The sequence below is a fragment of the Morchella importuna genome, assembly GCF_003444635.1.
Source record: "Morchella importuna strain M04M26 chromosome Unknown Morimp01GS021, whole genome shotgun sequence".
Taxonomy (NCBI): Eukaryota; Fungi; Ascomycota; class Pezizomycetes; order Pezizales; family Morchellaceae; genus Morchella; species Morchella importuna.
The window spans coordinates 526,138-547,909 of NW_025763418.1; the positions used below are offsets into that span (position 1 = coordinate 526,138).

The 21,772-nt window shown below is 46.7% G+C and overlaps 5 protein-coding genes across 5 annotated transcripts; 2 read left to right on the forward strand and 3 right to left on the reverse strand.

The window, feature by feature from the left end:
- Nucleotides 1-2,972: 2,972 nt before the first annotated feature.
- On the reverse strand, nt 2,973-3,812 carry LAJ45_06978 (uncharacterized protein; the record flags this gene model as incomplete). Its single annotated transcript, XM_046116538.1, has 4 exons — nt 2,973-2,994; nt 3,146-3,367; nt 3,430-3,575; nt 3,723-3,812. 4 exons carry the CDS (start codon nt 3,810-3,812, stop codon nt 2,973-2,975), a joined length of 480 nt encoding a protein of 159 aa, XP_045970307.1.
- A 1,168-nt stretch (nt 3,813-4,980) lies between these two features.
- LAJ45_06979 (uncharacterized protein) lies at nt 4,981-6,734 on the forward strand (the record flags this gene model as incomplete). Its single annotated transcript, XM_046116539.1, has 2 exons — nt 4,981-5,455; nt 5,518-6,734. The coding sequence occupies 2 exons, from the start codon at nt 4,981-4,983 to the stop codon at nt 6,732-6,734; spliced, it is 1,692 nt and encodes a 563-aa protein (XP_045970308.1).
- A 4,174-nt stretch (nt 6,735-10,908) lies between these two features.
- Nucleotides 10,909-11,674, forward strand: LAJ45_06980 (uncharacterized protein; the record flags this gene model as incomplete). The annotated part of the gene is made up of 5 exons (XM_046116540.1): nt 10,909-11,035; nt 11,129-11,218; nt 11,418-11,459; nt 11,513-11,542; nt 11,643-11,674. 5 exons carry the CDS (start codon nt 10,909-10,911, stop codon nt 11,672-11,674), a joined length of 321 nt encoding a protein of 106 aa, XP_045970309.1.
- A 4,932-nt stretch (nt 11,675-16,606) lies between these two features.
- On the reverse strand, nt 16,607-17,077 carry LAJ45_06981 (uncharacterized protein; the record flags this gene model as incomplete). Its single annotated transcript, XM_046116541.1, has 1 exon — nt 16,607-17,077. The coding sequence occupies one exon, from the start codon at nt 17,075-17,077 to the stop codon at nt 16,607-16,609; it is 471 nt and encodes a 156-aa protein (XP_045970310.1).
- Nucleotides 17,078-19,945: 2,868 nt separating this feature from the next.
- Nucleotides 19,946-20,909, reverse strand: LAJ45_06982 (uncharacterized protein; the record flags this gene model as incomplete). The annotated part of the gene is made up of 5 exons (XM_046116542.1): nt 19,946-19,954; nt 20,116-20,143; nt 20,220-20,256; nt 20,347-20,539; nt 20,640-20,909. The coding sequence occupies 5 exons, from the start codon at nt 20,907-20,909 to the stop codon at nt 19,946-19,948; spliced, it is 537 nt and encodes a 178-aa protein (XP_045970311.1).
- Nucleotides 20,910-21,772: the final 863 nt, after the last annotated feature.

The window sequence follows — 21,772 nt, forward strand, 5'->3', positions numbered from 1 at the left end:
TCTTGCAGCTCCATCCAATACCAAACGCTGTCACTGGACGCCGCGTGCCTATGATGTATGGCGAAACATCGACACTGGAAGGAAGCGGAGCAAATGGATAGGCCAGGAATCACGCACAGAAATGGAAACCCATTTCCTAAGCTTCGGAGACGAGATGACGACAACAAGATGGATTAGGCATTTCTATTCCACAAGATCTACAGCAGAACGCGCCCCCGTAACCTCTGTAACCGTAAGCATACGCGCCCACCGTAGGATATCTTGTTTCCCTATCGGTTTGTTGTTGTTGCATCTTGTTTTGTGAGGGAAACATATCATTGGTTTTCCCTCTTCTCGATAAGGTGATCATTGGCCCGGAGGGGAGGAACAGGGCAGCAGGCCATACCAAAATACCCTCTCGTTTTCTGTCTCGCGCGTCTCGTCTTCTTCGTTCTTGGCTGCATCAATCCATCGCCGCGGCCGTTTGTTGGGAAAAAGAAATTTCCAACATTGCGGTTATCCCCAGTTGCAGCGCAGGGCCCGGCGGCTTCTTTCTATCATTCTGCTGAAAATAGGCCAAAGATAAAGTTGCAACATGACCCACGAATTCAGACTGAGAGATCTCTATGGCTGTCGCTTCGAAGGGTTTGTGGGATTTAATCTTACTGCTGCAGTGTCCCCCGCAAACCAGCGATAGTGAAGTCTCTGATCTCTCTCACTTCGTAGGGTAAAAAGAACCTCGTGCGATGTGATGCGATGATGATGATGGCACTTTCCTTACTGTACTATACATACCTACACACCAGGTGCAACCACTGGTCGGTCGGTGAAGAGTAAATGTCGCAAGCGCCCGCATATCAATTCAAAGAAGCTGATCTGATGCTGTGGTTGGTTACATAACTCACAATATTTTTTGCTTCCCTCTTGTCTCGTGTGACTGTCCATCTCGAGATACGGAGGGCCGTCCCCGATCGCATCTTGTTTCTGAGGGAGGGAAAAATAGGTACAAGTGCAACGACAGGCCAACGCGGTCCCTCAGCTATTGCGTTTTTTTCTTGTTTATCGAAATTTCTCTTATGATAAGGGCCATGGCTATCACAACGTCAATGGCCACTGCGATGGTAAAGCTGCTTTCTGTCCTGTCGGAAACGTGTGGGGGCTAGCTAGTGATAGCTTTAGAGTAGCACCACCACCATGGATAGGCCAGTTGTGCAATTAACAGTTAATTAATTTTTGACACGACCGTTCTAACCCCCAATTGCAGCTGTTTAGATTATGCTCAATCTTCTTTCTGAGCTTCCTTTCCTTTTCATGCTTCTTCTTCGCACGATTCTCTTCCGATCCTTGTCGTTCCGGCAGAGTGACGGACGGTAAAATAGTTAACGAAAGCGGAGACACCTTATTTCTCACCCGCGACATGAACTTTCGGGATCGCATGGGAGAGGAAAGAGGTGTAAAGCAACGGCAGAGATACCGAACTCTCCTCCCGTGGTTTCGAACGAAGTCAATCTATTGGGGGTGGAGGGGGGGCTGCAGGGACAACATACGGAAAAAGATCGTCAGGAACGTCGGCTAGTCTTCTTCGTTGGGTGTGTGGAGCCCGTCAGTTCAGTTTTGAGAAGCACTCATGTAGGTAAAGTAAGAGTTATGGTAGGTTCGTTTGGGTGGGTGTGGGTTATTTTTTTGATTCTTGTTTTCTGGTAAATTGCGGGCGCACTGCAGCAGGCAGGCAACAAGTTATGATACTGATGCGGGCTTCTATTTTAGGCTTGGGTTGATTTATTACGATGCCCTCAAATTCCCTCGACCTCTCATATGCTCACTTCTACAAATGATTATTATTGGGTTTTTCTTCCGTTTTTCGCAATACCGCACGTTTTTCATTTGTTGTCTGACTAAAGAGATATCTAGTAGAAGGGAACATCCTTATGCGAAATGATCAAGTGGAAGGTTATTTTTGTGTTTCTTCACGCCCATGTTATTTATGTATACATACCAACCGTACTCGCGGATTACGACGGAACCCGAGGATTCAAGATTACCTATGCACCGTCCTCACCTACCAGGCGGTTTTACATAAGAGTCCAGGATCCATTGACGACAGTGATCCGAGGCTAGATAGAACCGAAAAGGCCAGATCGCGGGATCATGATGCCGTTCGATAGGCTCGGCCCCAAGACCGGCTGTAAAGCAGGTAAAGAAGAGCAGATAGATGAAAGATGGATGGCAGAAAGCTGGAACGGCCCCCATCATCATCAACCCCTCCCCTCCTCCCTCCTGTAGCATATCCCCGCCACCACCTCCTCCTATCTAAACTCTACTTTACCTCCGCCCCCAAGGTTCTAACGCTATCAACGATTATGATTATCTGGGCCTAATCGTTTATCGCTCCCTCTGGGGTAAAGGGAAATATCTAGAGGCGGCGTCGCGTGCCAGAAGGGTTGGAGGGGAGGGGGAGAACGGGGTTTCTCGCCTATTCCTGAACCGTTGTTAGAGGCATACTCTGGTTCCTGCGTAAGTGTGCCTGTGGATGAGGATGTCTTAGCGCCCTGACCGTCCTGGGCTGCATCACATTTTCCGCCGAGCGGACCGGCAATTGGTTGCTCGATAGAAACATACTCCACCCCATTGGAAGAAAGCCCTGGTCAATAAACCATCCCCACAACCCACGCTGCTAACCTTCGTCCTTCCTATTCACACACACGCGCAAAGCTCGTGTGCATGGACAAAAGCTGACCCCACGGAGCTTCGCGGTTGGTGTCCCAGTCAAGACACGGCTGCGACGAGATTGGCAGGGAAGTCCCTGTTCAGCTTGATGGATGCTCTTTCCCTGCCCGTTTAGTACTTTAGGTGCTCTCAGAGTCGTTTTGCTTTTTGGCTCGTCAACGAACTAAATGCCTTTTTTTGGATCAGTGCGGGTGTGTGTGGGTGTGTGGGTGATGATGGTCGTGGTTGATCAAACTCTTTTTTTTCTTCCCTCGGTTGCTTATTCACTAGAACGTTTTCTTTCTCTCGCTAGCTCTACATGTTCAGCTGTTTTGCTCTCTCGAAGTCGCGCGATGATGCAACATCAACTAGAAAATGCAAGGGCGGCAAACCGCAGAACCAAAGAAAGTGGTTTATCAGGGTGGCGAAGTCAAATAAATGACGAAATGATGTTTATTACCTGGGGCGCAAAACCAGGTGTGCATTTTTTGAGCTCAGTTGCGTGTTGTTGTTCGAGTGTGGCCGAGGCAGTGGCGCATCGCCGCGCTCATCTTGATATCTCCATTCATACTGGCCGAAGGAACGCGGCATTTGGGTGTTGTAGGAGGGCGGAGATGCGACAAAGAATCGCCGCCTGATGGGTTTCTTTGGACTGACAATTATTGATTGCAGGGCCCGAGATCTGACCGCTTAGCTGATGAGGCCATAGCGATAGCCTGCTATCAGTGTAATCGGGATACCTACCTAGCTACTTGGACTGGCCTATCGTGAAGGGATTCGGGTTCAACAACCCTTGTTTGACTTCCCACGAATATGACTGCGGCGGAACCCGAGCTTCGAACTGGATTGGCGGGATCGTGGGGATAGAGCACTGTCACTCTTACCCACGCCTGTGCTCAGCGGCGACGGGCAACAAGAGAATACATAATTCCAAACTGTTGCTGAGGCAGTGACTGAATGACCAGCGTCTATGGAACCTCGTTGGATGGAACGGTGGTGATTTGTCTCTCCACCACCAAGGTTTATGGCGCATATACCCAGATGTTATGGATATGGTATGGTAATAATGTATGGATGCCGTTGGAGAAACTTTCAACAACACCACAGCTGCTAACTGCTTCACTCATGCCGCTGAGATTCAGGTCCGTCACTCATCGTTGTTGCTTTATTAGACAATCTAACCGCTCTCGTAAATACTACATGCTACTTTTGTCAAGTGCAGGAAATAAATCAGTTTTTGTCCATTTCCTACCTGCAGATTCAAGGCCTTGTTCCCTTCCGACCGCGTTAATTGGCTGAATAGGGACGATCCAAGCACGTGCAGCGTGGCTATTCTGTTCTAAGCCTGGATGCTGAGGTGGGAGGGGTGCGAGCGAGTTGTATGTGTGTGAGTGTATGTAGGTGTTGCAGGTGTGGTGGTAGGCAGTGATAGCTGGTGGATGTATGGACCTGTATGGTGTGTAAGGTGTGTGGATCGTTCGGTTCACAATCTCTTCTAACCATCTAACCACATCGCCATGTCGACCCATGCCACCCACCCTCCCATCATCATCAATTAATTGATTGGAATACATATCTTTTTTTGCCCATTTTTTGCTTTTTTTTGATTTCCCTACGGTCATTACTGGTACGTGTGGTAGCCTTCCCTAAACAAGCAGCCAGCTGCGGCCCTCTACCTTCCCTACTTCATTTTACTCTTCTTCCCCACTGTCCCGCCCATCTCTTCGTGGTTTTCAGTTCACCATCCTTCCTACTTTACCCTCTTTTATTTCCTTTAGGATCCTCTTTTCGTACTGTGTGCTGTCGGCCTTTCCATTCCTTCATTTGAGTTTGTTTGATTTTTCTTCTTGGTCTTCCTTTGCTTGGACTTTCCCAATATTTCCTACAAAGGCATAGCACTAGTCGACGAAAGTAAAAAAGGTCATTTCCCCGGTCTACTACTATTATATACCCACTGGAACTCTTCAACTGTTCCTTGAATTCCTTCTTTATACACCAACAATTACAACCACGGGTACCTTTTAATACTTTATAATTTTGTCGCCTTGCTTCTACAGTATAGCTTCAATTCGACCATATACGAAATATCTCACCATCTTTTGGAGCCACTTCACACTCACTACAACCACATTCATTAATCGGTCTTGAGGAATAATATCTTGTCACGTTCACAAGAAGGATATATCATACAGTTTTTACGAGCACAACACGCCTTAGTTTAGCCAACAGTTCGTAGTAGTCAGTACTTAATCGCAATAGTTCCGTAAATTACCAATTAATACCACCAATATCACAATGGAGTCAACATCTTCCTTCCTCTACTACACTCCCGACACTACCTCCCAGACCAAGCAGCACGGTCACTTCCTCCCGCATCCTAATGGTCGTTCTTCAACACACCCAGTTCAAAGTGACCAGAGCTCAAATATGCCTTATCCTTCAGCATTAGTTTACTCACGACCATCATCCTCACACTTGAAGCCACCTACCATGATCACTCACATGCCTGGAACTCTCTCACCCGAATCGCTACAAAAGAACACCGGTCTTCTTACACCTTCTTCACCGACCATGATGGGTATGGATGGCCCAGCTGGAGGTGATTTGTACTTCTTTCCTTCGACACCCACTCTTTCAAGCAGCTCCATCAGCACCTCACCGATGAGCACCACAATGACAACACCTATTATCACCTCGTGGTCGCTGGATGACTGCTCCGGCACTGTAACTCCGTCAGAGATTTGGGAAAACAGCCCACCAATGACACCAGGTACTTGACAAGTTTGTAGAAAGCTTGATTAGAAAAGCATTGCTAAGATATTTGTGATATAGCATACATCTACACACCAAACCTTCTTCCAGCCTGCAGCCCTTCAGTACTCGTCTCAGCTTGCCCTTCGCTTTCACCAGCTTCGGACTGCTCTTCTCAGTCAGAACTTGACTTCTGTGATCCCCGTAAGCTCACTTACCCATCACCTAACCCATCTGCATCGGATAAGGACCTTGACCTTGCCACACTACCAACAATCTGTGGTGATGACGATGAGCACAACTTCATGCTCAGTGGCACTGAGAGCCACATGGGTGTTAAGAATGAGGATAAGGATTTCAGCCGTAGCTTCTTCGGTCTCGACGATCTGTCTGACTTTGACTCTGACGATGGTCTTGTCTCTGGTATCATGAGCCTTTCTGAGGGAACCATCAACCCAGCTGCTTTGCTTGGAAACGGTAGCAACAAGCGTGACCGTGATTGCTTTGACGAGGAGGAGGATTCCACATGGGGTGTAGAGGATGTCGACCTTAGCGATGACGAGGAGAGCTTCGACAGTGATGTTGCTACTCTCTTTGCACCATTGAGCCCGCCCCCATCAGACTCATCCAGAGACAGCTCTGTCGCTCCTTCCAAGAAGCGAAAGATGCAGAGGAAGATGATCAAGGTCGAGTCATATGACTCAGAGGCCGAGCTTGACGATATCGTCCTCAGTGCTCGCAACATGCAGTACAACGATGATTGCGATCTTCTTGCACCTCTCTGCGGTGGACGCATCGAGACTTCAATCACCCCCGCGCCCACCGAACTCTCATTCTGTGACTCTTCAGACTCCCAGTGCGATGCTGCCCCAGCCCCAGTCGTCCGCCGCGGACGCAAGCAGTCGTTGACTGAGGATCCCTCAAAGACCTTTGTCTGCCATCTTTGCTCCCGACGCTTCCGCCGCCAGGAGCACCTCAAGCGCCACTTCCGCTCGCTCCACACCAAGGATAAGCCATTCTCTTGTGGTGAGTGTGGTAAGAAGTTCTCCAGGTCTGACAACCTCAGCCAGCACGCGCGAACTCACGGTAGCACAACCATCCACATGGCTCTCATTGACGGTGAGATGATGGGTGAAGATGATTCCGATAGCATGCTCGGGGAGCAGGGTGGCCCTTTAGGCATCGTGCTTGTTGATGCTGCTCAGGCTTCATCAGGGATCAAAGACAAGATGTCCTCCTCTTCATCGACTTCTTCAGAGTCAAAGAAGAGCCGAAGAAAGAGGAGACGAGACGAGTAAATGATACGATTCAGATAGGTCCTTTGGAGCGGCATTGTCTTTTTAAAAGAGTTCGGCGCTGTTGTTTTTTGTTTTTTTAATTTTCTTTAAATTTTTTTTATATCATTCGTTACTTGGGATTTTAGATGCGAGGGGGTTTTTACATTTGCGGGTGGAGGTTGGGGATTTTTGTGGGCACAAAAGAAACTTAATGAGGCGCTTATATTTTGGGGCGGGGAGGGGCTTGCGATTGTGTTTTTTTGTTTCCTTTATTTTCTCTTCTGAAGTGCTACTTGTAGTAGCACCTCCGATTGCAAAGGAGGGAAAAAAAGATACCTCACGACGTTGGACGGCACGACACGAGGCGACACGAAAAAAATCATTTACTTTTTTTAAAACCAGCATATATACTCTTAATACTTTTGGGAGAGTGGTATGGTATCCTACCATCATCTACTACTACATTCGAATTCGGAGCAGGAGGGGAAAACACGGGCAAGATAGGGGTTGGAGGGAGGGGTTTTGGGTTTCTTGGGTTATCATGGATCTAGCTTACTGTCTATCAATCAAGAGACAGAGAAGGGATTTTTAATCAATACGTCGGGACTTTTTCTCTTCCATTCTTCGACCTTTCGGGAACGGGATCGATTTTGTAAAACACGGGGGCCGGGGAATCCTAAAAGGGCGTCTCTCGGAAAACATTGATAGCTGGTTATATTGATCTATGGTTACTATTAGTACGGACTGGTTTGGTTGGTTTGGTTATCTGCGCTTTTTCGGGGCACCTTGGGGTTAATTGTTTTTATTTCATCATTCGTTTTTTATTTTGGGTGGCATTTGAGCTTTATGTTTGTATTTTTTCTCTCTTTTTATTGTCTCTCGTTTTTATGGATGCATGAGTTGGATGCTGAGAGGAGGGGAGAAGCTGGTATATTTTTCATTTTCTACTTCTCTATTTTTTTTTTTTTTTTTTATTTCTTCTTTTTCACCAAAGACGTGTTGACCACGCGTTTCCTTTAGTCTTTTTTTACTTGTATTTCTTTCTATTCTTCTTGCGAGCTGTAATCTCGGTTGCGGCTCTCAATTCACTTGTTTCAAATCGTTTCGTGTTTCTTCACTTCTTTAAAAACTTCTTTTTCAATCAAATTACTTGAAATCAAAACCAGACAAGACCAAGACTTTCATATATCTGAAACACTTGAGGTGAGGTTTTCCTATATCACGTTTCAACTATGGTGGGGGGAAGTGACATGATAATGATACCCTGACGAGAGGGGAGGAAAAGGGAGCACGTGGGGGGGGGGGGGGGGGGGGGGGACACATAATAACGGTTTCTTCCCGCAATCGCAAGTCCTCCCATTTCTTTTTTTACCGTGAGTTGCAAAAAAAGAGTCAAGCTTTACGTACAACAATCCGCAGTCTCTTGTTAGAGCATTGTTGCAGAGTATGTAAAATTTCAAGTGAGTATCTGCATATGAGAGATTTTAGGCCCTAATCAACTCTCTCTGGCACTTACACGCGGGTGCCAGGCACAGCAATTGAGACCTACATCGACATCGTTGTTACCCCAGCCCAGCACTTTTTTTTTCCCTCAGGAACAGCCTGAAAGTAAGGTTCGGCTTTGTGCAAGATCACTGTTGTACCTAGGCCCGACATTCCTGCTGCCCTGCCCTACGTACACATCTGTGGGAAAGCGCTTCGTCTCTGTCGACGTCGTCGCTAGCGCTTATGGGGTCCAAAATCCATACCATATCACCACATATCACCGATAACACGCGGATACCATATCCTAGACCTGCTCATTTGATTTTTCTTTCTTTTCTTTTCGGTTAGGAATATGCCATATGGGGTGTTTGAATGGTGTAATTTATTTGGCGAAAGGGGAAATAAAAACAAGAAAAACAATTCAATAGAAAGAGGGACCAGGCGCGTGGGACCGGGCGGGCGGGTTGTTATCACCTATGAAATCTGATATCAATCAGACGCACGCTCCCAAGCTCGTGTATATTTTTGTTCCAGAAGCCACTTTCGATTAATTCTGGAAGCAGACAGATCGGCTCCCTTCCAAAGGTCGGGGTTTCTCCCATTCTACTCTAGCTTTGTGTTTCGGAGAACAGCCGGGACCGGCAGTTGCAGGGGTTTGCGGGTTTCGTAGAGTGGTTAGAGTGGGTAGAAGTAGGCAGGAGGAGGTTAGGAAGTTGATAATGATGCAGAACGGCAGCCCACCAGGGATTAGAATTTTGCCTAGCGTGGTATGTTGTGGTGTTCTCCAGTGCGGCAGCTACCGGTAGTTAGGAAAGGCCGAATTGGATCGGCTAGTTTAAGCTATTTTGCTAAGAGAGGGTTCGCCCGCCCAGCCCAGCCACCTCTCTATCCCACTCTTCCTTTCTCTTCTTCCTCGGACAAGTTACGCGTATGTCGGCGTGTCCGCGTGCTGTCGTGGTCTGTGTGGTGCGTGTATCCAATTCCATATCCAATGCCATAATTATAATGGCTGTGTAGGGAACAGAATCTTGTATGTCATGCTATCTATCTTGAGTAGTAGGTAAATGGGTCGTTGCATATCTCATCGTATCTGAACTGCCCGGTAATCTCAGAGGCCGTAGGCCGGTGTCCGAGGACATGTCTTACCAAAGACAATTAACTTTTAGTACGTACTCCTAGAGACTCAACTGATGTAATCACCAATATCAGCATCATCAGTCAATTATTGTGCTTCTTTTCCCTTCATCCCCTCACTACTTCGAGCTCCCACCGCGCCTCCCAAGTTCACACTGGCCAATTAGTAGGTATCACAATTACCGATTGCCGATTCATCACCTGCTCGACTGAAACATCTTGCCCTGAAGATCAATGGTTTCGAAAAGCTGGTAGCAACGTACCAGTGGGTACATACGCTTACCCACTACGCCTAATGGTATACCCGAGGACTCGTATGGCGTCCCTTAGCGTTGAGCCCGGAAATCCCTCTCACGTGTCTTTACACTTTTCCGAGCATAGCACCCTGTAGATCAATCAATTTAGTGTGAATTTACCACCACCAAGGCCCTATCCAATATATCTTACTCTATGAGCGTTCTACACCCATACCCCAGACGCAGACATACGAAGTCACGGTCTCTTGTCTTGTCGACAAGGGTTACTCAGTTAGTTAGATGACGGCTAGGTACCCGTAATCGTGGGCGATTCGTGGCAAAGTGTATCAAGAAGATATTGCTCCTGCTGCAAGACAAATAGACAGACATACAGACCGACACTGACACCCGGGGTAAAAAAAAAAAAAGTACATACGTGGTCCTGGCACTCGGGGAATGTAAAGGAAGCACCGGTGGCCAACTGTTCGTTCATCTTTGAACCAGGTAGAGATATCTTTAGGATATCCTTGTCAGGACTGTATCGATCTCCACGTCGCAATTCCACCGTCAATGCAAGGCGAGATTTATGTTTTCATTAATGTTAATGTTATTATCATTATTGCAGCAGCGGGCCTTTTCCTTAGGTTACGGTAATTTTGGGCATTAAATTAACTCGCGTGTGAAAAGTAATTCGTGAGTACCACACGCCATTGCGGGAGGGACGGAGCCCGCTGTACGTATTTCCTGGGGTACCTACCTCTCGACTACCGCAAAAGTTGGAGCGTTGCACCCGGGTGTTAAATAAGATCCTGGTAAGTTTCTCTCACCAAAAACTGAAGGATTCGCCACAGTTCGAGCAATAATTGGTGCTTTTTACATACTAGGATCTTCTCTAACGCCCGGGCTTTACGCTCCAAATCTTGCGGTAAACTAAGGACAACGAAGTGCCCGAGCAGAATATGTTAACGGCTATCATGGAGTTATGAGCGAATCGATAAAAAAAATATACCTATCGCTTGTATCTACCTTACCCTTGAACACGCAATTTGCCCCACCGAATCAACGAGTTATTCAGTAAGGTTTCTTTGGGTTCGATAGCAGCCGATTGGCTTGAGCCCGCGCCATCAAAGCGATCAATCTGCGCCTTTTTTCGCTTTCTTTTTCTTGTTACGCAGTGGGTCGGTAAGCGGACCTATGATTCCCCGGTTTTTTTCTTCTTGGTTTCTGGAGACTGATTTGATTGACTCGGACTGCTGGGCGGGAGATCCACAGAATGTTTCACCGAGAAAGGGTTTCAATGTGGTGATGGGGCGCGAGATCTTCGTGGTTATGATGAATCGATGCGAGTGAGCGGCTGTGAAGTTGACCTCGTGCCGTTGAAACTAGGATATCCCATGCGATCGTTAATAACAAAGTTGTTTATAACACGATTTGAAGGCCTCTTGCTTTTTGGGCGTGATATACAGAGTGAGTGAGCTCTAGAACCAAACTTGTGCGACTCATGGACAACCTCAAGGATTTCTTGAGCTAGGCATCGGCATCCCCACTAATTACATCCAGATTCCGGGTTACTGTACCTAGTGAAAGCCACGCCAGTGCTATCGTCAATAATTTTGCTCTATGACGGTCTGTGCAACACAACAAATTCCGGTACCTCGGAAGTATCGACCTTTTGAACCTGGTTTATCCCAGGAGGCTTCTTGGCAAATCCCAACTAGCCCTGGTGGCGGCAGTAAGAGGGACCATGAACCCTCTTCTCCGCCATATCAGCTCTCTATAATGGTTAGGGGAGCGGTAACTATATGGAATTATTTATCTGCGCGGAAATCATTAGTATCCTTGTTTTTAGGTTTCTGCCATTCCACCTGCTTGCTTACTGCTTACTGGTCAAGTAAGACACAAATAAAGATAAAGACAAGGATATGTAAACTAATATACGCATAGTTACACTATGGTTCCGTATGGAAAGAGTAGGTGGGTCTGGCCATTACATGATAGGCCACCTCTAGCTCAAATTTTGGGTACCGGTGTAGCTTGGTGTAATACCTGCATATCATGTGCTGATTACCTGCAGATGTATCCCCAGCTGGACCCTTAATAATGTAACCGTCAGCTTAGATATGTAGACGAAACTAATATCAACTTCTTGTACTCCCTAATCCCATTTGTGTCAGATGGATGGATTCATAGGCTCTCACTCGCTATCTGTAACTTAAAGTTAGCTAGTCTAGGTAAAGTCAGAAAGCAATCGATCAAGATTGTAATTTTTTCTCCTCTACCCTCTCTGTCATAGTTTCAGGTAGAAAATTGAATGCGGGGGAACTGAATCCAACCTTGGTGAAACATACAAGAGTATCGTAAGTATTGGTGTGGCTAGGTACTGACTCTAGCAACGATTATCTCGCTAGATAGTGGTTGTTCGTTTATAGTATGGCCCGTAGTTCGTGGCAAACACAAGGGGTATACAAGGATAAATTTTGACAGGTTTATGCGGGGTCGGTAGTAATCCTGACAAGCTCGAGTGACTTTAGATGGAGGAATAACTTGGTTACTTTTTTCAAGAAAGAGAGACTCCTCTTACAGGACCCTCGGATGCTCGGGATTATTTGCAGGTTCGTACGATGCAAGGAATCAGTAATTTGAGCATTGGGACGGCGCTCTGGTAGCTGCTGCCTTGTAGTTTCAAGGGTTTGTCGCGAGGTGGGTACTGATGGCGGCATCTGTGATCATGCAGGTTAGTTATCTGTTCATTAATCAACATTGTGGGCTGTGAGGTGACAGGGTAGTCTTATAACAGACCTGCAGGCGGAGTTAAAGAGATTTGAGTTTTCTAAGTTGTTATTGGTGAGTGTGGACTACACACATGGGCTCTTGAGTTATCGGGATAGATAGATTTTGAGAGCTTCATTGATAGTTTGAGGCGAGTTGATTGGGAGATGGGACCTTGATGGGGGTTGTGTGTGTAGCACCACTGTTCCCTCTCGTCTCGAGGTATCGTCAAGTTGTGCCTACTAGTACCTGTTCTGACGCGTCATTCTGACATATCCGACACAAAGGCCAAACCATTCTGAAATATACTATGCATGTATTTAGTTAGCTCTAGAACTACATGAATCCTACCAAGAACATCGGCACTAACTACTATGCGTACACAATAGGAAAGGGATGTAGAATTCTCTCATTTCTAGGTCTACGATACTATAAAGAGAGTGTAATTATAGTCATGAAGCATCACTCGACATGGAGAAGTTCTGCTTGTTGGATATTTGGCTTTTTGAAGCGATGTCGAACTCGTACAGATGAGCTGTCCGAATATGCTGTGTCGACACCTGTCACTACTAGGATGTTGACACTTGTCCAATGCATGTCTATATCTTATAAGTATATAGATATACTAGTACCGATATGCAATGTGTTATTTAAAGGTTTTGATTGGCTATGTTTGAGAAGTTGGTGATTAAGATTGCTTTTCTTGAGATGATATCATGATATTAATTTTTGATTTTCTCGCTAGAACTTGAATATAATAGTATTGATTTTTGCTTTTTTTGTGACAATATAATCATGATTGAATTGATTTTCCTTTTTTAGAGCAATATAGTAGCTATAATTATATTAATTTTTGTTTTTCTTTATACAATAGTATCAGGGTATTAATTTTTGCTCTACTTGATATGATATCACATTATCAATATTTGCTTTTCTCAGTATGATATAATCATGATAACATTGATTTTTGTTTCTCTCCATAATTAGTAGATTTTGGTATTATCTTCCGCTCGGCGGAGATCCTCCTCTGATTCCGTTCTCGAACCTGTCCCAACTCTGCCGTATTCAAATTCGTTCCTGAATGCAGACCAGAGCCGTTAGAATTAGTAAAAGTTTTTTTGCTGATTTTTAATTAGATTCTTCTACATTAATATAAAGTTTTGAGTATACCCTTCCTGGGGCTATATTCTCATATAGAATTGCACTAAAATATAATATATGATGGATTATCCTCTCCGGCCGAAGGCCGGCAACGACTTGTAACTACATATGTATATATAGTTTGACCTTTTGTCGAGATATGAATCAAGTCATTAACTATCTCAACCTACTTTTTCAACCTTGCTCGAATTCAACCCGAGACATTAACAGGATTTATTTAAGTGAGAAATTTTAGTCGACCCATGTGGTCATATTCTTTATTCGGGGGTGGGGATCCTAAGTACATGTACTCAATCCATCCAGTGTTGTGGGCCGGGGGGGCTTTGAAACAATGATGGAAGAAAAAGATAAGAAGAATGCACGAGTAATCTCTACTCAAGGACTGTCTACTCAAGGATTACACAAAGCAGCAACACCCATAATTTCTTTGTACCGCTGGGCGCCTTCACTGTAAGAGAGGATAGTGCATCATATTTTCCGTGCCGTTTATATCTTTCGTCTGCATGACTGGGCTTATCTTTCTTAATAGAGAAACGATAACTCTATTCAATATTTCTCTTCTGACTGGATTGTCACCTCGAATGAACATTCTGAAACATCGACTAGATCAAATTTCTATCTTTGAGGGGTAACTATTCAACATCTTTTCGTTGTATTTTTTTTCATTCGTTTCCCTAACCATCAGATACATTAGGATCCGGTTAATCAAAATGGCTACCTAAAGTAAATAACCTTTTATCCCCATCGACTGGCAGAACATAAGCCATTTCCAAAGTAAAACAATAAAGAGCCCCCCAACCCCCACGCCCGATCCAAAACCACCGCCAAACCAAATCCCAAACGCCAATACGTCTTATCATCCGTTAAACATACCTACACATAGACACCCCTCACCAATCCTCACTCTTGTCGCGTGGCTCTAGATTCAGAGTCTCCTTCAAATAGGCCCATCCCGCGTCGTAGTTCACCAGTGCGGTCAAAGCACCAGTCTATAAACACGCGCAGTTAGTGGCAAGTTAGCAAACAAACTCGCAGTAGGGGACAAAAACGTACAATTACTAATAAAGTGATCATAGGGGTCGAAATCATTGTTATATTCGTTTAATTGCTTGCTTTTTTGGTTTCGGAAGAGTTGGATGTATTTGCCTTCTGGAGGTGCTGTGTGGCCTCTTTATGCTTAGGAATAAGCGTGTGTTAGAGGATACCGTTACATTCATTCTTCGCTAACTATGTAGCAGTCCCATGGATAACTGGTAATACAGCTAGCGCTCACTCGAGCCTGGGGATAGAGCTCGTCGGCCGTGGTCTAACGAATGCGTCAGGATGATGACCCGACCGAGCCAACATACCGTATATTTTATATATGCCGCTGCCTATTCAGAGGCGCGGTGGGTGGTGGTGGTGGTGGTGGTGGTACTTAGTACATGTAGTGACTGGTTTATTTACAGATTGGGTCAATTATTTAAGGTTACCGTTTCCAGCTAGATAGAGCGGTACAGTCGATCGAGCGAATTAGAGTAGGTTTTCAAGCCTTGGCAAACCAAAGCTAAAGCCAAGCCGCGAGTGATTTCCGGTGATGACACACTCTCTCGCACGCCTGGGCCCGTCGTCTCCCCGTTTTAATTATCGGGGAATCAATGCGGGGTAGTAGATGGCCAGGGACTTTGAAAAACTAGGACGCATGTAGATACATTTTCTCTCCGCGATGGGTCCCGCGGCGGACACATATAATGGGCGCCGGTTCAACATCATGGCGACTAGCTAGCTATCCCTTAAGCTGTCGATGCTGACCCCCCTATAACAGAGGAATTAAATTTGTATGAGAGATCTATTATTTTATAAGAGAGATAACGGGATCTGTTAGTAAAGCCACACCGAATTTGCTTTTTTTGGGGGGGTCAGCATTTTCGCGACAGCTTAAGGGATAGCTGCCTTTTCTTGATTGCGAGGAAATGTACTACGCGTGTAGGGGTAAGTCTGTACGTAGACAGGTGGCGGTGCATTGGGAGGAGATTCCTGAATATTGCTTGTGTGTCACCGCCACCTGTCTACAGACTTACCCTCACAGGCATAGTACGTTGCTACGTTTCGACCGTGAGCGGGGCTTTGGGTCCGAGTCATGAACGATAGAACAGTGTATCTCAATGCAGCCATCTCTTCCTCGTCACTCCGCTTCCATCCACCCATGAGTGGTTACTCAAGTGAATATAAGATAGATCAGCGGTAATTAATAGGTTGATCAATTCACTAAATAACGGCGGATAAAATCACATCGCATCGCATCCAAGTTATAGTTTTTTAAAGTTTTATTTTTATTTGTCAGACCCGAGACCTACTAAAGGGCGGGCGCCAGATCTGCGCCTCACCCTCGTTCGTGTCTCGCGTGCAGAAGAGGTCGTTTATATACATGTTTGGATTGATAGTGCCCCCACTACGAGATAAGAGAAGAAATTTAAGGATAGTGTAGAAGGAAAAAGGAAATGAAGGAGAGTATATAAGGAAAAGGTAGAAGGAAAAGAGAATGAAGGAGAGTATAGAAGGAAAAGGTGAAGAGAATGTGTTAAGGAAAAGACGAAGGAGAGTGTAGAAGGAAAAGGTGAAGAGAATGTGTTAAGGAAAAGACGAAGGAGAGTGTAGAAGAAAAATATAAAGAGAGACCTTGAGAAGATAGTTGTGTGTTTATGATAAGTAAGAAATAGAAAGGAATGTGGTGAGGTGGTGGATGCGTGGCCGGATGAGAGTGTAGATGAGAGTATCAATGAGTGTAAATATGAGAAGAATGTATAAAATGAGTGTGGATAAGAAATAGTATGTGAGTTTATGAGTGAATGGGTGCATGTAATATCTGGGCGTGAGGTATAATCGAACAAACGAAGGTACGATCAAGTAAAAGATCATTAAATGAATGTATAGATTCCCGGGAGCCACACCACCATAGTATATAAGGTAACCAGTAGAGAGCGTCGTACGTACGGGGAACAACAAATCTAGCACCAAACAACCCCAAGAACGACATCTCCAGCACTTCTGCCCCCCCCCCCCCCTCTTTTCTCTAAAAATGTATCAAAGAAGTGGTGCAAGCCCTTCTCTACACCGTACGCCTACAACCTACTGGGCGCCCACAGCCGCCGTTCCCCCACCGAGCTCGTTTTGAATGAGCCCAGCATCATCGGCGGCATGCTCCTCCAGTGTCGCCAGCGGGTCTTTTTCTCCAGTAGCAACCTTGGCCAGATCCTCTAAATGGTCCTCCGAAATCTCCAAGGGACCACGTGGCCTGGTCGCATCACCGCCGACGACTGGGCCTAGAGATCCAGCGGCGTCGAGAGGTCCCGCTCCACCGACGACTAGGACCGAGGGGGTAACAGTCCCGCCGGTCATGTCGGAAGCCATGCCAGTGGCCGTGCCAGTAAGTGACCCAGTATCAGGGAGTGGGACTGGCGGAGAGAACGGGATCGGGAAGGCACCTGTGAGGTCCCCAAGCTGTGGCCTGGGGCCATTATTGCATGGCTTGCAGGGTACTGCGTTGGCAGCGGCGAGGAAGACTGCTGCCCAGAGAGCGAGGGACTTTGCGTTGAGCATCCTGGATGTATGTGGTGGTAATGATTGTTTTCTCTCCTCTTCGGAGGGAGTGTGGACTTGATAGATTGAGAGTAGAAGGGGGAGGTGGGGTGTGCTATTTATGCACAGTTGACGTGAGGGGTATTGATTATAGAAGAATATTGGTGCTCTCTTGGGGTCGATAAAGACCCGTATATAACGGATGTCGAAGGATGGCGTTATCCCACGGATAGTAATTGTGGTTCACTAATTGACTCTTCCAGTGCATGCAGCGGGGAACTGTGGTGAGCTCATGATCGTGATTGACGTCCCATACGAAACGAGAGCTGGTGTCTCGCAAAATATAGAAACTTTCAGGTAAATAAAGCATGGTATATACGAAAAGGAGCCTAGTGTTTCAGATAAGACTCACGCCTTGACCAGGCTTTCCCTATATAAGTGTAGTTAGTTCAAGGTTCATCTCGGAGTTTGAAATTGTAGCTGGTCCCCTGACCTTCGAATGAAGACTTAGGCCGGTGCTAAAAAGCATCCATAACTGGAGTACGCAATTCCAAGCTTATGGCCATAGATGCGGAGTGCTATATACGATGTTGTTTATAAGGGCGCAAGATTATAGCTCTTTATTTAGCGCTCTTGTTGAGTGTCTTTAATTCTAGATCTCAGGGTTATTCCATTGTGTAAGTCAACATAGCTGCAAAGAGTAAGCCTTACTTTTGTGCTCAGAAGCTTCACCGTGCGCGTGCACGCGCAATCGCCGATGCATGCTCGCAAATGGTCTAGAGTGAGTTGGGAGTGCGAGGAGAGAGAGAGAGAGAGAGAGAGAGAGAGGAAGAATCCGTTAGCAGGAACGATGGATGGTGGTTGATATAAGCCAATCAGAACACATGTCTTCATTTTTAGTGGCCAGTTAGATAACGGGGAAGTGCGGGAGTACGGGGGCGGTTTGGCTTAATATAGACCTCCCGCTATCCCCGCTGCAATATATTAGGACACACGCTAACCACAGGCCTTTGAATCTCGTCCCGGACTTTGCTCGTGGTTAGAGGTTCTTCTATATCGGTATATATGTACATGTATCTATGCCATTTGAGATGACGCTGTTAAACCATTATAACGGAAGAGTGCTGTGTTCGTCCCCTTAAGTTACATCTCAAACCTTCTATTCCTATTAAAGAGGATGTCTTTCGATGCGGCGGCGGCGGCGGTGGCGCCATATAGGGTGCTGCTAGGTCGGTTCCTAGCTAGGCTAAGCTTCGGGCACAAGGGCTGCGCCTAGGGACAAAAAGAATACTGCGCGCTTTAGGGATCTCCGTCGCGCCCATCAGATTAAGCCCTCTAGGCTGTGAATCTTCGTAGTCTGTGTGTTTATGAACTCTTCTGGGCCGTGGTTGGTAAAAAGAAAACAGGTTCGTTAGGGACGCAGGAACTTGGCCGGGGTTGGGGGTGTCTACCGCATATAGTGCTTTGGTCCATTGTGCTGTGCTTGGGTGCTAATGATGTTGCGGGCCGCGGGGGTGAAGGAAGTGGGGGTGTAGAGAATGCGGCGTGATGAAAAACGTGGTGTTTGTAGTTTTCTTATCCTTTGAGTAGTAGCGTGTGGCCTGGTGTTGATCCTGCGTGCAGCAGTGGCTTTGCCACTGGATGGGATCGAGATAGAAAGTCCCGCAATTTGCAGTTTCTACCAAGCCAAGGAATAGCTCACCTGCATGGTTGAGAAGTAAAGGGGGGGTCGGGGTGCCGGGGTGGTTTTTGGGGTGCGGTATTGCCTCAATGCGTGGGGGAGTTGTTGTATTTATGGGGGATGGGTGTTAGTGGTGCTGTGGGTGTTGATTGATGATAGGTTAAGTGGGGTAGTGGATGGACCGAGTGATCTTCCATGACGGAAAGACACATCTCTACTACATGTAGTATCACATCCACACGCCCAGATCTCATCTTCCTTATCAATCTAATCGATACAAGCAGTGACTGTCGGGAAGGATACGTACGCACCTAGTCTCATACCCAGCTCGTTACTTGCAGCACTGGAAGCATGGAAGTAGACGGGTTGTACGCACCTTACCACCCACTCCAGCGCGCAGTCTGGCAACAGTACATGTAGTTCCGGTATAATAATGCGCCAGCCTAGGTATCAGTAGGACGTTTTCCATAGAGATGAGGCTCGAGTCCTTCTCGGGGCCTGTTTCTTTTTCTTTTATTTTTTATCCCTCTTTTTCTGTGGGGCGTGTATAAATCATGAACGATAGATATTGACTGCAAAAAAAAGGATAATAGGATGACAAATCATCCCTTCGTTTGCAGAAAAAACGCTATGGCGTGTGTATCTACTGGCTATACGGGCTTACTCGAGATGTATGGTTTGGCTTTTTGACTGTTACTCATGTAGATATAAGTACGAGCGATTTGGGGGGGGGATCCACTTCCCCTATGATTGAATAGCCTTGTGGGGGGTGAGATATTCTCGATGGAGAAAGGATAGGGTCACTAGGCTGTCATGACCGGTCCTCCGGCCCCATGACCAAAATCTTAACACCACACCACGATCAACAGATATAATGGGTAATATTGGATGCGATTTCTCATAGATAGCTCTGCCGACTCGGGGAATTCCCACAGCCTTCTGAACCTTTTACTATCGCATGGAGGACTTTGAGACTATATCGTTTCGCGAATATTAGATGGATCATATGATATCACTCGGCACTGTTCCGTCGTCACTTGAGTGGTGGTTTTCTTATCCGGCGTATCCTACAAGTGTTTGGCACAAAGGTTTATCACGAGCTGAAGAGGTATTAGGAAACCTCACCTGTGGGAAGATACCGCACTGGAATCACTAGATCTGGTAGCTAATTATAGGACTTACCACAAATACCAATATATGATCTGCAATCAATCAATCTACAAGCCAAATCCCACTCCAGACAGCGAATCAGCGTCTTTTCGACCATGATATAAAAAAAAGAAGAAAGAAGAAAGGACTTTTATTTCTTTTTTTTTGCTGTAAAAAGAGAGAGAGAAAAAAAAGGAAACAAAAAAACAACGCGGCGGTTTCAGCATACCATGGTTATCATCACATGGCCCTCTCTTCTAAAAGCCCCCATAGCCCCCAATTACCCACATGGCCGCGTCCGTCCGTCCGCCCATCCTGCCTGCCTCTGCCTACTCATCGTCGTCCTCCACGTCCATGGCCTCTTCCTCATCTACACACACAACCACACCGCATTAGTCCCACTCCACGCCACACAAAGCCCCCCCCCCCCCCTCAAGCAACAAGAACTAGAAAAACTCACCACTCTCCTCATCCCTCTGCCTCTTCACCCCCGCCGTCGCCGTCGTCGTCGCCTCCACCGGCGCACTCGGCACCGCCACAAACGGCACCGGCGCAACCGCCTCTGCCGCCGCGCTCCCCGCCGTCGTCGGCAGCTTAAACGTGCCGTCCAGCTTCGAGATTGCGTGCGACTTTGACTTTGCGTACGCGATTCTCTGCTCCCCTCCGCAATTAGCTCCATCGCATCACAGCAACATGTAGTAAAGAAGAAAAAAGGGGAAAAAGCGCGGGGCAGGGGCAGGGGCAGGGGCATACCATCTCCTTGCCAAAGATGTTCATGCCATTGCATGCCCTGAGGGCCTGGGCGGCGCTGGCAACGTCGCGGAAGGCGATGTGCGCTTGGCCGCGGCCCTTCATGGTCTTGAGGGCGTTGACGTCGAGGACGCAGCCGTAGGTGCTGAAGAGGGTGTAGAGGGAGAGGCGGAGGTCGTCTTTGCGGATGCGGTCGTTGAGGTTTGTGATGTAGAGGGTTTGGTTGGTGGGGTAGGAAGCGAGGGGCTTGGGGGGGGCGGCGGTGGTGGTCATTTTCGTGGTACTGATTGGGGTGGGGTGCTGGAGGTAGGTGGGTGGGTGGGTGGGTAGAGTTGGAGATAGTTGTGGATTGAGGTGGGTTTGGTTTGGTTTGGTTTGGGTGTGAGGTGTGGTGGGTTGGAACTTGGTGGTTGGGTTACTGTTACTGGCAGGGGTTGGAATAGGCGAGGCTTGGCGAGGCTTGGGTTGGGGTTTGGGGGGTGTGGGATGGAAACACTTGTTTGGTCAGGTAGAAGAGAGTAGATACGGGTTTGAGTTGGGTGCGGGCATGGGCACAGGAGCAGTGGGGATTGGTCTATAGGTTTTAATAATCACATGTATGCTTGTCTCGGGCCTATGCTTGTATCAACTCTGTTCAGACTTCACAATGGACAATGGGCAAAGATTGCATGTACGGCACTTAATTGACTATTATTTTTATTTCTATTTCTATTTCTATAACTCATGATAATTTCTACAAAGCATTTCTCTAGAAGCAAGGAATGTATGCCAATCATTAGTCCCGCTTCCTCCATTCGGGAGGAGCAGGGTGGAGTCGGCTCGTTTCAGTCTTCCAGCATCCAAGTATACATCCGACCCATTGGGAGTTCCCCCGAAGGATAACCCCGAAGGATTCAGCAACGGGGGGGCGTCGGAAGTAGGCAAATGGTTGTGGTACAAAAAAAAAGGGCAGTAGGAGGAGGAGGAGGAGGAGGAGGTAGGAAAAACTTGCGAAACGGAGAGTGTTGGAAAGGAGTTTTGATTGAGGATGGAGAATATGTACATGATGGCGGTAAGGATACAGACATGTCTGGTCCAGCGATGTAGAGATGATGATCTGTGGGTTAGTATGGTCGGTTGGTGGTCGATGATGATGT